We start from the raw sequence: 14,648 nt of genomic DNA on the forward strand, positions 1-14,648 counted from the left end.
ATTGTTGATAATTTCAATATTAATAAAGGTTGTAGTGGGTATATTGAAAATATCCCTCTTAGTTTTGGCTCCCTTCATCAAAGGTAGTTTGTAATAAATTGATGATCAAGTCCAAAATAAGGCAATAAGATTGAGTTTATCCATATTACGAAAAATTAATACCCACTCAGTTTCAACTCAAGAATGAAAGAACATCCCTACTACAAAACCATTAGTAAGTATATCAATATTTGAAAGGGATATAGAGAAAATGGTGCTGCTTGGAGCATTCATGTGAAACAAAAAGTAAGTTAAGCACATCTAGTTCCTAAGGTGTTGTTTGTTTTAATAATTTTTTGCTAAAAAAAACTTAATTTTATTTTTTAGAGAGTTTGTATTTTTCTTTTACTTTTGATTAAATAGAAAAAAAATCAAATTATTTGACTTTTTTTAATGCTAAAGTAACCAGTTAATTTTTCTTTACTTCTTAATGCTTAATAGAAATAAAATATTGAAAAAACAAATAACTTAATACTTAATACTATTAAATACTATCTAGTCTCAAGTTCTATTTAGAATTAAGTAATGGTCATAGTGTCAAAGAATTAAGAATGGGAATTGGCTAATGTTTATCGACTTCAATGACCTAAAGGATAATTTTCCACTTCCTCAAATCAATTAAGTTGTGGAATCATCAATATGGCACAACATGCTCTTTTGTATGAGTACTTCAAATACAATCAAATGTCCATGTATCCCTTAGATAAGGAGAATTGATAATGTATTACTAACTATGAGATCTATTGTTATGGAGCTATATACATGTCATTTAGGTTAAAGAATGACAAAGCCAAATACTAAACACTCATCATAGAGATGTTTTAGGACAAGCTAGGGAACGCTAGGGAACACTATGGAATTCTACATCGATGATATGCTTGTCAAAAGTCCTAGTGAGAGTTAGCATTTTGATAAGCTAAGTGAAGGAATCCTATGAATCATGCCTTTGACGTGAAATTAGTGGGATTTTTGTTAACCGAATGGGATATTGAGGTTAATCCCAAGAAAATTTGAGTTGTCCTCGAATTTGCCTCTATCAAATAAATGAAGGAGATGTTAAGCATTAAAGTCATCATATATTGGTTAGGAGACAAAGGGGGGGAGCTTCCTTGTGTTATGAAACAAATTTGAAATTTACTATTTATTTAATGATATTTCAATTTCATTTTTATTTATCCTTTTTTTTATGCAATATTATATCTTATGAGTATCTTGGCTTAACATCTCTAGTATTATAAATGATTTAAGTGTATTAGGAGTTACACAAAATATCCAAATTATTTGCTCCTTGCAAGTAAATAATTTATTGGCAACCGATTCAAGAACTTAGACAATCCATTTGTGACATTAGTGCACTACCTCACATGGTGAGTGCACTAGTATGTACCCTTACACATTAGATAAGACTTATAGTAAATCATGATGTAAGGCTACTAAGTAGTCATGATTTCACCAAACAGTTATATTATATTATTTTTTAATCTTAAAAAAATATTGAATTGGAGTGAAAGTCTGCAATAGTTTTAAAATAATGGTGAGATCTTAATGTGATCATATATTTTCTATGAATTGGATCACTATTAATGAAAGTCAATAATAATAGATATTTTTAATATAGACACCATGATATTTCATAAACTTTAAAATAGTATGTCCCCTTAGACAATCTTAAGGAAAATCTATAAATAAACACCCTCCACGAATGCATATAGACCACTCAAGCACCCACGCTCATATACTACGGAAAGGACCACTGTTCTCCTCCCAAAGAGGCAAAAGAAGTTGGTAATGCAAACATGGGAGACTCAGCTTTTCATCTTCCGCACCCTTACACTCACCATTGGCTATAAAATTGAAAAATCGATACATGGCCAGGTGGAATACGGAGGATCACTTCCCACCATCATCTTCTACCTCCACTGCACAACATAAAACCATCTACTATCTACATGGAAACCACCACCATTTTCCTTGTGTATTCATAGCCTCATACGATATCTTTTATAAAATAATGCACAAGATCACTTAAATACTTTTAACAAAATCATTGCAAACAAAGGATTTATTCTTAGACTTTTAATTAAAAATATAAACATTGTAAGCTTGTTTAGCTACTATTTTTTAAAGGTCCTGAAAAATAACTTTGAAGAACAATTTTTGAAAACTGTTATATGATGTTTTGTAAAACAAATTTTTTTTAGAAACTTAAAATATTTTTAACTTATTTTTAATATTTTTAAAAATAATTTTTATGTCTACAACTTTATTTTTAATCATTATATATGTTTGTATAACTATTTTTTAAAACAACTCTCAAAAAACAACGGAAAACAACTCAAATATATTTTCTGAAAATACCATGTTTTATGTTTTTAAGAAAATAAAACGGAAGACAGTTTTTTGTTGTTAGATGTATTTTCCAATATTTTTTTTTTGGCAAAATAGACTCATAGTTTTTCAAAATAATAACAATAATACAAGGAGCTTTGGAATTCATTATTTTCAATTTTTTTTAAAATGCAAGGTGCAGCAACCCTTTGATTACCTTTTTTCTTTAAATTACTCCACCAAATTGTGAGCAATTATGTTGATGTCCAAGAATTTGTGTCTAATATATGCCATATTATTCTTATGATAATCACCACTTGTCTTAATTGCAAGCTTAATTAAAGTGTGTTTGATAGTGATTTTAGGAAGTACTTTTATCTTTTATAATAATTAAAAACTTTTATCTTTCGAGTATTAAAAAGACTAAAAATGCTCAAATGAGTTGCTCAAAGCATCCATTTCAAATACATCTTTCACCTATTCTAGTGAATAGTTTGTTGAACAAAATTGTTATCTAAAAAATGTAAAGATGAATAATATAATATTTGTAATAAAAAATCCCTAACACTTCGAGTTGTTTGGACACTACTTTAAAAAACCACTCATAGTATTTTTAAAAAACAATTTTGTTATAAAAACATTTTTAAAAAGAAAAAAAAAAAACAAAACAAGTTTCTGACATATTTAGAAAACACTTTTAAAGAAAATTAAAAAAAAGGCTATGTGCATGCTCATGGGTACTTAGAAATACCATGTGGTTGAAAAAGGCTATATCTTATAGCTTAAAAAAAGCACTCTAAAATAAAAAAATAAAAAGGATTCACTATCTTTTATTAAAATAAATAACAATGATGAAATAGCACGATGTTAGACACATTATGTCATTTTGAAATTCATCATTTTTTTTTCAAAGACGGTAGTGCCATTTAGGTAATATCTTGCAAAGAGGCTTTAATATGAAGTCATGAACAGAAAAGGAGGCAGTGGATAAAAGACAAAATAAATCATAAAAAACATTAAAAGAAATCAAGATTCAATGAAACCAACACGGTTGAATTTCATTTGTTTGAACTGAACCCTTAAAGAAAAAGCTTAAAAAACAGCTTTTGATTCAAGAGAGAGATTACAAGAGTTGCAATACATATACAGACACCAAGTTAAAGGAGTGTCACACATGATGTTCTTGTGGCAATTAATAAGAGTTGATTTTCAATAGAGGATGTGATCAATATGGGAGGGAAAAGGGAAAGGTTAGTTAGTTATCAGTGTAAAAAGAATGTTCTAAGTCACAATTTAATTAGTTTGATATTAATTTATGTACCAAATTAATGAAGAAAAAGAAACTCACTCCATTTATTAGCATTAAACTTAATTTATTACAAGGGAATGAAATCAGCAAATGAAACCGAAACTATTTCCACCACTTTTCGCACCAGGCATACATATATATACGAATCATTTCACCACATCTAATTACCTCCATCAAAAAGATATATTTTCCCACAACTCTAGACATATTTACTATTCACAAACATAGATCATGGCCAGTTTCTGCAAGGTCTCTGTCATGGCATTCGTTCTCTTAGCTAGTGGGGCTTTCCTGTCATCACCAGCACTGGCATTCGAAGCCAATGAACAAGACTTTAGCCTCGCATCAGAACCTTCTTCCAGCAGTGACCAAGACATTATTCCACCTGCATTACGCCATTATTTGTTTCAATGCCTCAAGAAGCTGGGTGAAGAATGCAGGCCATTGTTCTTTGCTAAAATATTCATAGGTGAAAAAAATGAGATCCCTACTAGTTGTTGCCAAAACCTGGTGCAGATGGGAGATAAATGCCACACTGCGATTACCGATGCTGTAATCTCGAGACCTGAGTTCAGTGGCAATGCAACCTTATTTCATACAAGATCTGACGAGACTTGGACGACCTGTAGCCAACTCGTAGAGGCTATCTCTCCAGGCCCATCTTCTTAAGATTATATTTTAATATTTTGTTTACATGGATGTAAGAACATATTTATTAATGAATAACATGGATGGTAGGTATGTGTACTTGTTAGTATAATCATATCAACAGTTTCTAGCTTTTGTTTCGAAATGATTCTTATAGCATGGTTTCTGTTCCTTATGCCTTTGACATGGTAAGGCTTTGAATTAGACTATTAATGGAGCATTAGACTATTAAAAGAGTAAACAAGTTGAGTAGGTTGGATTTTTAAAATGCATGGAGCATCAAAGGTAGAGATAGAACTCACCAAAAAACATTTATTTGTTTTGTTTGAGATTGAGTCCCTGTGCACTAGAATGCAGGCCCATAGCAAAGAGGCAATCCCAAGCATAAGGAGTTAGAAATGCCTAGGGTGGGGTAAGTTAAATCCCAAAAACAAACTAAATGTACCGAAACCAATCCAATCTCAGCTGATTAGTTATATTTTCAATGGCCAAATGCTGGGTTTGATGTGAGAAATAAATGAACTTATGAAGATGGTGTTTGTTTTTTTGACTTAGTCTTAAACATAAATTAAGGCTACGGTCAACCATACGATGATGAATTCGTTCCCAGGCCTTGTACACACCGCCCGCCACACTATAAGAGTTGGTCATGCCCGAAGTCATTACCTTAAGTAATAAATTTTGAAATCGGGTGATATGATATATGATATATGATATATTGAGTTACACTCTATTATAGAAGAAGGGCGGCGTGCCTCTATAAATTGCAGTACTATCACCTTCCTTATAATATCATTGCATATTAATTCAAACGCAAGGATTAATTGCACCCTCTACTCTCTCGACTCCCTAACCTCATTCCATACACACTCAAGTCAAGAATGGCTATAACAATGCCATCCATTGCTTTCTTCCTCCTCCTCCTCCACTCATTGTTGGCAAGTACAACTGACAATGATAATGCACAAATCCCTAGCAATAAAAGTCAACTAGCTTCTAATTCTGGATGCCATTTATGAACCATGAAGCTAGTTGACTTTTATCGCTAGGGATTTGTGCATTATCATTGTCAGCAAGTACATGATGAGAGGAGGAGGAGGAAGAATGCAATGGATGTCATTGTTGTAGCCATTCTTGACCATGAGTATGTATGGAATGAGGTTCGGGAGTTGAGAGTGGAGAGGGTGCAATTAATCTTTGTGTTTGAATTAATATGCAATGAGGTTATGAGGAAGGAGATAGTCCTGCAATTTATAGAGGCACGCCATCCTTCTTCTATGATATAGTGGAGGTCAATCTTGACCATTTCTTTCTCTCAAAACTATAATATGTTCAAAGCTAAATCCTTACCATTAAAATATAACAATTAATACTAATTTTTCAAAATTCCAAGGTTCTGATTTTAAATTTATGTTAAAATTTCCAACTACAAAGTGAGAAGATAGAACCCAAAATTTGTTTACCCACTACACAAATTGGTTGATGGCCACCCGATTTCAACTCATTGATGTTAGTTTTAAATTAAAACTACTTTCAATATATCATGTGTGACTTACGGACATTCTAAAAATTGACAACTTGTATTTCATGTTCCATTATAACTGATAATCATGAAATAAATTAAATTAGGTCATTTTATAAGTATTTATTACAACAAGAATCATATTAATAAATACCCACTAGTTATACCCAATAATAGTAAATGGGTGTTGTATATATAGTTTTATTTTTCTTTTTTTAACAATATATCATGGCACCTTTGGGATGATCTCGTAGTTCCTACGGGTGGAGACGATGGGGTCGGTACATGGATTTTCTTTCCTTTTGTCGCGTTTTATTTAAAGGGTTATAATGCCGAGAATAGAACTCTCCCTCGGTCAATGATTTTCAAAGTTGCCAACTGGTTTTTCCCCTGCAACTTTGATAGTAATGAGAGATAGTGATAACAATGATAAGAGTAATTGACACCATGGTGGTGGGTTGGATGATCTTTCTCCAGAGAATTCACTTTTTTAAAAAGATTGTTGGATTGAGAAAATAAAATCTGCATGTTTTTTAATTTTTAGTTCTTCTATTTAAACAATGCTAAATTCAAAATAATAAAAAGCCATATATAAGATATAGCCTTTTTCAACTACATGAAATTTCTAAATACCCATGAGCAGGCATATAAACAACCTAAACTGCCCCTGATTCTATTGAAATCCAAAAAAGATTCAAAGAGAAAAGAGAGAAAAGAAGAGAAAATCTAGGATTTCTCATTATGAATTCTCTGTCAAATAAGTACAACACCATTAGGATTTAAATAGACCTAATAAAACCTAAAAAAAAAAAAAGAATAATTCTAATATAGCATCTAAATTAGAAAAAGAAATAGTAATTAAATAATCCTAAATAGTAACTAAATAAAACTACTAAATAAATAACTCTAACATCCTCTTACAAACTTACGATGCGGCTGCAAAAAGCATTGAGAGTTTGCCAACCCAAAATCAAAAGTGCGAAAGTGGGTGTAACTTGGTAAACAACTTTGCAATCATACTGTTGAGAAAATCCCTTACCAACCATTTGAGTTGTGTACCACTTAATTGAAGTACCAAATACCAAGTATCAGTCTTATGCAAAACAAAAAGTTCCTCAATCATAGCCTTGAAAACACTAACAAGAACGTGGGGGAGGAGAATCCACAATCTTAGAAGGTGTTGAAGTAGTCGTAGAAAGAGAGGAAGGAGCATGAAAATCAAAAACCAAAGTTCCAATATCTGCATGGAAACTATCGATATCATCCAAGAAAATATCAATGAAAATAAATTTAGATTTAGAGACATTGAGACTCAGCATCAATAGAAAAGGTATATGCTCAAAGAAGTAGTATAAGACATAAAACTAAAACCATCAAGGAAAGAGAGAAGAAGAAAAATAAAAGGACATAAAACTAAACCATAAAGGAAATAGAGGTAGAAGTCAACCAAAACTTAGCACAGAAGAAAAAATCAAGGAATAGAGATAGAAGAAAATGCAAAACCATATAAGAAAAAAAAAATAGAAGAAGAAGAGACCGACAAAATTTTGATTCATATTCAATAGACAGTTAGATAGAATTTGGATTCATATTCAACAAATAGAGAAACGAAATTTGGGTTCATATCCAACAACACAAAAGAAGGAAAGATGGGTAGAATTTGGATTCATATCCAATAGCATAGAAGAATGAGAGACAAATAGAATTTTAAATTCATATCCAACTAAGAGACAGACAAAATTTGGATTCATATCCAACAAATGAATACGAAATCAAATACATGGATCAAATAGGAAAAGAACGATTTGAACACCCATTATGATATCGTACAATCAAACATATATAAAAACAATGCATGAGATTAAATTGTCTTCCATGAAATCATAAATTAAAAATCCCATTAAAGATGTAGAGAGGTGGCTCAAACCCATTACTTCTCACTAAACCTAGCTCAGATATCATGTGGAAATCCAAAAAAATATATTCAAAGAGAAAGGAAAGAAAATTTAGGATTTCTCATTATGAATTCTCTTTCAAATAAGTACAACGCCATTAGGATTTAAATAGACCTAATAAAACCTAAAAAAGAAAGAGAATAATTCTAAAAACAATAATTCTAATATAGTAACTAAATAAGAAAGATAAATTGTAATTAAATAAATCTAAATAGTAACAAAATAAAACTACTAAATAAATAACTCTAACATATTCAAGCCCTCTTCGAGGTGTGATCCATTGTTGATAATTTCAATATTAAGAAAGGTTGCAGTGGGTATATTGAAAATATCCCTCTTAGTTTTGGCTCCCTTCATCAAAGGCAGTTTGTAATAAATTGATGATCAAGTCCAAAATAAGGCAATAAGATTGAGTTTATCCATATTATGAAAAATTAATACTCACTCAGTTTCAATTCAAGAATGAAAGAATATCCCTACTACAAAACCATTAGTATCTACATCATTATTTGAAAGGGGTATAGAGAAAAAGGTGTTGCTTGGAGCATTCATGTGAAACAAAATGTAAGTTAAGCTCATCTAGTTCCTAAGGTGTTGTTTGTTTTAATTATTTTTTGCTAAAAAGGACTTAATTTTAGATTTCAGAGAGTTTGTATTATTATTTTTTAACTGTTGATTAAATAGAAAAAATCAAATTATTTGACTTTTTTTAATGCTAAAGTAACTAGTTAATTTTTCTTTACTTCTTAATGCTCAATAGAAATAAAATATTGAAAAAACAAATAACTTAATACTTAATACTATTAAATACTATCTAGTCTTAAGTTCTATTTAGAATTAAGTAAAAAATAAATAAACACCCCTAAGTAGCTATTTAACATGGTCATAGTGTCTAAGAATTAAGAACGGGAAATGGCTAATGTTTATCGACTTCAATGACCTAAAGGATAATTTTCCACTTCCTCAATTCAATTAAGTTGTGGAATCATCAATATGGCACAAGATGCTCTTTTGTATGAGTACTTCAAATACAATCAAATATCCATGTATCCCCTAGATAAGGAGAATTGATAATGTATTACTAACTATGAGATCTATTGTTATTGAGCTATATACATGTCATTTAGGTTAAAGAATGACAAAGCCAAATACTAAACACTCATCATAGAGATGTTTTAGGACAAGCTAGGGAACACTATGGAAGTCTACATCGATGATATGCTTGTCAAAAGTCCTAGTGAGAGTTAGCATTTTGATTAGCTAAGTGAAGGAATCCTATGAATCATGCCTTTGAAGTGAAATTAGTGGGATTTTTGTTAACCGAATGGGGTATTGAGGTTAATCCCAAGAAAATTTGAGTTGTCCTCGAATTTACCTCTCTCAAATCAATGAAGGAGATGTTAAGCATTAAAGTCATCATATATTGGTTAGGAGACAAATGGGGGGGAGCTTCCATGTGTTATAAAAGGAGGCTTGCAAAGCTTCCATCCCTTTGTATGCTTTTATATTCTCTCCTAATTTAGAGGGAGGTTGTAATTTTATCTTCATAGTGGATATTTTATTCAGTCTTACCCCATGCAGCTTTTCATCATAATCAAGACAGTTTTAGCACATAAGTACTTATGCCTATTGTTGTATTTATTGTTTTATTTTCAAATTATTGTTGCAAGTTTCATTTCTTAAAAGTGGTATTAGAGCCAAGGTTAAGATAGTAAGTGGTTAGTTGTCTGATTAACACATGCATAGGAAAGTTCTATCAAAAGGGTGATAAAAGCCTAAGGAAAGAACGTTTTTAAGTGAGACCATTGTGACCCCTCCACTTTCATGGGGACTTTCTTGATGTATTAATACATAGACACTTACTACTATTTTAGGTTACTGTTCATTGTAAAAGTGAAAAAAATGGCAATGAAATTTGAAATAGAGAAGTTCACTGGGAGCAATTTTAGGTTGTGGAAAATAAAAATAAAAGTTATCTTAAGGAAGCAAAATTACCTTGAAGCAATTGATGAAAGACTAGAATGTGTTGAAGATAAAAGATGGGAACTTGGGATGTCATTTCAATAAGCTTGCATTTAGCAATAACAAATAATATATTGTCAAACATCCCAAAATTACAAATGATGAAAGAAACTTGGAATACTTTAACAAAACTATATGAAGCCTAGTCGTTGCACAAAAATATCTTCTTGAAAAGAAAACCCCACACTCTTCATATGTTAGAATCTACTTCGATGACTTAACACATCAACACCCTGAAGACTCTATTCTCTCAACTATAAGCTATGGAGCATAACATAGAATAGAAGGAACTACTGAACTTCTACTCCAAAGTCTACTTGATTCATATGATCATCTCATCATAAATATGTCCAATGGTGCTTTGAAGACAATGTTCGTCTTTAATGATGTTGTGGTTATTGCACCTAAGAAAGAAAGTAAGCGCAAAAACAAGGACCACAAAATATCATCAAGAGAACATGGCTCGAACCAATGGGAGCTACAACCAAAATAGGTCAAAGTCCCAAGGTAAAAAAAAAAAAGAAAAAAAAAAAGCTACATGTTATCACTATGGAAAATAAGGGCACGTGAAAAAAGAGTGGTGGCAGAGGGGTAGAGAGAAATATGAAAGGGAAAGGATTTGTCATCAAATACTCAAAGTTGTGTAACATGTACTTTGGATGAAAGAGAAACCTTATATAGCAAGGCAACAACCATTGTGGATGGCAAAAAAAGATTTGTTAAAGTTTTGTTAATTGACTCAATAACAACATGACACATGAATTCTCATAGAAAAAGATTTCACCAATATGAACCTATCTCATGAGGAATAATATACAAGGGCAACGATCTTGCCTTAGAGATTGTTGCATTAGCTCCATCAAAGTAAAGATGGATGATGGTGTGATTCGCACTATTATAGAGGTATGACATGTGAAGAGCTCAAAGAAGAATCGACTATCAATGGGATAATTTCATTCACCCAATTAGTGTCTCTTTTAGCATTCACCCAATTACTCCGAACTCTATGTCTTTTAGTCTGTTTACTTTGTTCTTCTTCCTAAAGTTAAGAGTGGTAAACTCTCAAAAAGATCTACAATCTATGTTTTCTTAGGCTATGGTATAGGACAAGGTGTTATGAACTAACTTCTAAAAGATTTAGAATCTCTTTCTATGTCTCATTATGGAAAATATATACCTCACTACTGTTGTTTTGCGATTCCAATAATTTGTCTCCTAAGTTGTTCATTTTCTTGACCTAATCAATGAACCAAATGTAAAAATTAATCACCATCCATTGTCTTCAATTCCCTATCACCACAAAGAAGCTTCTAAATATGGCAAAATGCAATGGATGAAGAAATAGATGTATTGAACGAGATTTGTACATGATGTGCTGTCATGATACCTCTTAGAAAATATGTAGTTGGTTGTAAATGGGTGTACAAAGTAAAATCGATCAAATGGGACCATTTGTAGAAGGCCAAGTTAGTGGAAAAGGGATTTATATATGAATATGGAATGGATTATGATGAAATCTTTTCTCTAGTTTCTAGAATGACATCTATTCATTGCTTATTATTATGGCTTCATAAGAAGGTGGCAACTGTATCAAATAAATGTCAAAAATGCTTTTTTAAATGGTGACCAAAAAGAAGTCTATATGCAACATCTATCTAGAGTATGTTCCAATCAGGAAAATCAAGTTTGTAGATTGTATCATGCTCTATATGTGCTTAAGAAGGCATCGCATGCTTCTATGATTCTTTTTTTCTATTATTATTATTATTATTTTATGCAAAGCCCTTATGTTTCAGTTTTATGCATTCAATGTAATCAAGGAATTTTGTTGTTGCTTCTCTACGTGCATGATATGGTGGTTACAAGAAATAATATAGATGGAATGAGAGATATCAATGTCATCTACACAAGTGTGATCAGGTATATTTGTGTTTGAAATGAATGTGATATATATCCCACATTCACGAAGAAAAGAAGTTTTTAACAATAGTGAACAATTCATTTAATATGAATAGAATTAGAATTATGTATGTACATACAAAGTGAGAATTATATATATGTACACTGATGTAAATTAAGCGACCCTTAACTGCACCATGTTAAATGATAGATTAACCTCCTGACTTCAACTTTTATATTTAACACACAAATACATGTATCTTGGGACATGAGCGAAAACAAAAAAGAAAGTGAAAACAAAGAAGAGTTCATATGAACCATATCTATATATTCATTGCAATTTACACACTCGACTTGTAGCTTTTGAAAAGGAAGTTGGTAAAACTAACCATTGAGGGTCATATTTAGAACGTTAGAATGGGAAATTAATTTCAGTCTCATTTATATATTAGTGTGTTTGGATTAGCTTTCAGAAAAAGAATAGAAATAAAAGAAATTCATTGATATGGAAATCAAATATCACTTTCAGTAGAATTTTAATTCTTCTCATCTACATGCATTATGATTCCCTCCATTCTGGTCCTATTTCAATTCCTATTCCGACCACCCAAAGTCAAGGGAATCAAACAAGAAGATTGCTGTACATGCACAACGTGGTCATCATCATTCATCTGCAGGTTATGTACCAAATGTGTATCTTTGGTCATGTCTTTCAACGGAGTACAAGGCCTGGGGGAGGAAGCAACCACGTTGAAGCATCAATGTAGTTGAGGGTGATGAAGGGTGTGGCTCCATTATCGTCTAGTTCCTTGCTGAATTTGGGTCGTTTGGATGTGTCTGCCGCTGGTCCCATACACTTGTATTCTCCATAGAAAACCAATCTGTAAAGCCATGCACAGCACTATTAATCGACATGTATAACAACTCAAGGACATGAAAATTGAAGCGTTATCTATCTAATAAAACAAATGACTCACGTATCTCTCTTATGCACACATGTTACCAAGCATTCGAATTTCCTCACTTTACAAGGGGTTTTACCCTTGTTTTTTGGATGAATCTTCTCTCTTTCATCATGTTACATTAATATATGTCTGTTACAGAAAACAATAATGAAAGAGAAGGAGTAGTACTTACGAGTCACGTTCAGGTTGGTCGTTATCGGACCATCCTTAAGGACTGACAACAGAACTCATGAAGGTGTATGAAAACACCACCCTCGGTCTACTCATCCATGCCCGCCCTAAGAAAGTGTTGCCGCCAGTACCTGACAAGGTGCAGTGGACGAATGAATATCCATTGTCCTCCGATTCAAGGTTCCTTGCCTGCGCTGTGATCACTGAAAATCCGCCGTCTCCCTTGGTATGTAGCTCAGTGCTCTGCACCAAAACAACGTTTTCACCAACAGTTGGCACCCCATATATACTTGTGAAATTATATTGACTGCGTCTGCAGTGTCCAAAACTTACCAAATACAAAGATTTTCCACTTCCAAATATGTAGTCCACAGTGCCTTCAACGTAGCATTCATGGAAAAAATGCCTGCCCCTATCATCACATAGGGTGTCCTGAAAACCGATCAGCCTGCAGTTGTAAAATGCGGCCTTATCGCCTGACACCCTCAGTGCCACCGCCTGGGCTCCCTTTCTTTTTCCGTCTGGTCTTGGGGACGAGTTCTGAAATTAATTAATTATCGCACCAATATACATATAATTAAACTTCACATTTTTGGCTAAGAAATTTTTTTTAAAAAAAGTGTCATTGCCATCCTAACATCTAATTACTTCACTCACAATGACAATTATGTTCACCGCCATGAAGTAATCCGACTCCACTATAAGCGTCGCGCTGTCCACTGTCCCGAACTTGGCTGCCGTCCCATCAAATGACAGCTTTGGCATGTCCTCTGGTGATCCGTAGAATGTTATAAAGGGCTTATTCCTATCGATCTTGATTTTCTCTTCATATACTCCGCCTCCAATCCATATAATTACACGTTGTGTATTACCGGCTGGAACACTATTGACTGCCGCCATCACCGTATTGAAGTTTCCTCCACCGCTTTTACTCACCTTGATGATTTTTACGCTGTCCTCCGCCTCCACTAGGGCTGGATCCAGCGTCGTCCTCCGGAGCTTGTACTTCTGGATGCTATTTCTGAACCATGGAGCTAGTTGACTTTTATCGCTAGGGATTTGTGCATTATCATTGTCGGCAAGTACAGCCGATGATGAGAGGGGGACGAGGAGGAAGAAAGCAATGGATATCACTGTCATAGCCATTCTTGACTTGAGTGTGTACGGAATAAGGTTAGGGAGTCGAGAGAGTAGAGGGTGCAATTAATCCTTGCGTTTGAATTAATATGCAATGATATTATAAGGAAGGCGATAGTACTGCAATTTATAGAGGCACGCCATCCTTCTGCTATAATAGAGTGGAGGTCAATCTTAACCATTTCTTTCCCTCAAAACTATAATATGTTCGAAGCTCAATCCTTACCATTAAAATATAACAATTAATACTAATTTTTCAATATTCCACGGTTCTGATTTTGAATTTATCTTAAATTCCTAACTACAAAGTGATAAGATAGATCCCAAAATTTGTTTATCCACTCTACAAATTGGTTGATAGCCACCCGATTTCAACTTATGGATATTAGTTTTAAATTAGAACTACTTTTAATAACCGTCCAATATATTAAAAATAAAATATCGAATCAATGTCACGCTTGATTTAATAATAGTGAAATTTAATTAATAAGAGATGCATATTTAAAAAAACAAAAAAAAATCATTTATTTCACAACAATAAATAAGGGAAGAAAACCCTCTTTCTACATAAGTTTGTATGTGTCATACATAAGTTAATTTCCTACAATTGTTCAAAATCGACAACTTCAATGTCATTTTCCATTATAATTGAT

The 14,648-nt window shown here is 32.6% G+C and overlaps 1 protein-coding gene and 1 non-coding gene across 2 annotated transcripts; one reads left to right on the plus strand and one right to left on the minus strand.

The window, feature by feature from the left end:
- The first annotated feature begins 3,907 nt into the window (after positions 1-3,907).
- On the plus strand, positions 3,908-4,345 carry LOC104882060 (uncharacterized). The gene has a single exon (XM_010663985.1). The coding sequence runs from the start codon at positions 3,908-3,910 to the stop codon at positions 4,343-4,345; it is 438 nt and encodes a 145-aa protein (XP_010662287.1).
- Positions 4,346-12,400: 8,055 nt separating this feature from the next.
- Positions 12,401-14,004, minus strand: LOC100263101 (putative pectinesterase 63). The gene is made up of 4 exons (XR_009464482.1): positions 13,516-14,004; positions 13,192-13,398; positions 12,860-13,101; positions 12,401-12,603 (listed from the first exon to the last, which is right to left on the minus strand). It is a non-coding gene; the product is annotated as a putative pectinesterase 63 (transcript).
- Positions 14,005-14,648: the final 644 nt, after the last annotated feature.

This window comes from Vitis vinifera, chromosome 16, assembly GCF_030704535.1.
Source record: "Vitis vinifera cultivar Pinot Noir 40024 chromosome 16, ASM3070453v1".
NCBI classification, from domain to species: Eukaryota; Viridiplantae; Streptophyta; class Magnoliopsida; order Vitales; family Vitaceae; genus Vitis; species Vitis vinifera.

Coding starts and splice junctions, on each gene's coding strand:
- LOC104882060 (XM_010663985.1), top strand. CDS start 3,908: ATGGCCAGTTTCTGCAAGGTCTCTGTCATGGCATTCGTTCTCTTAGCT.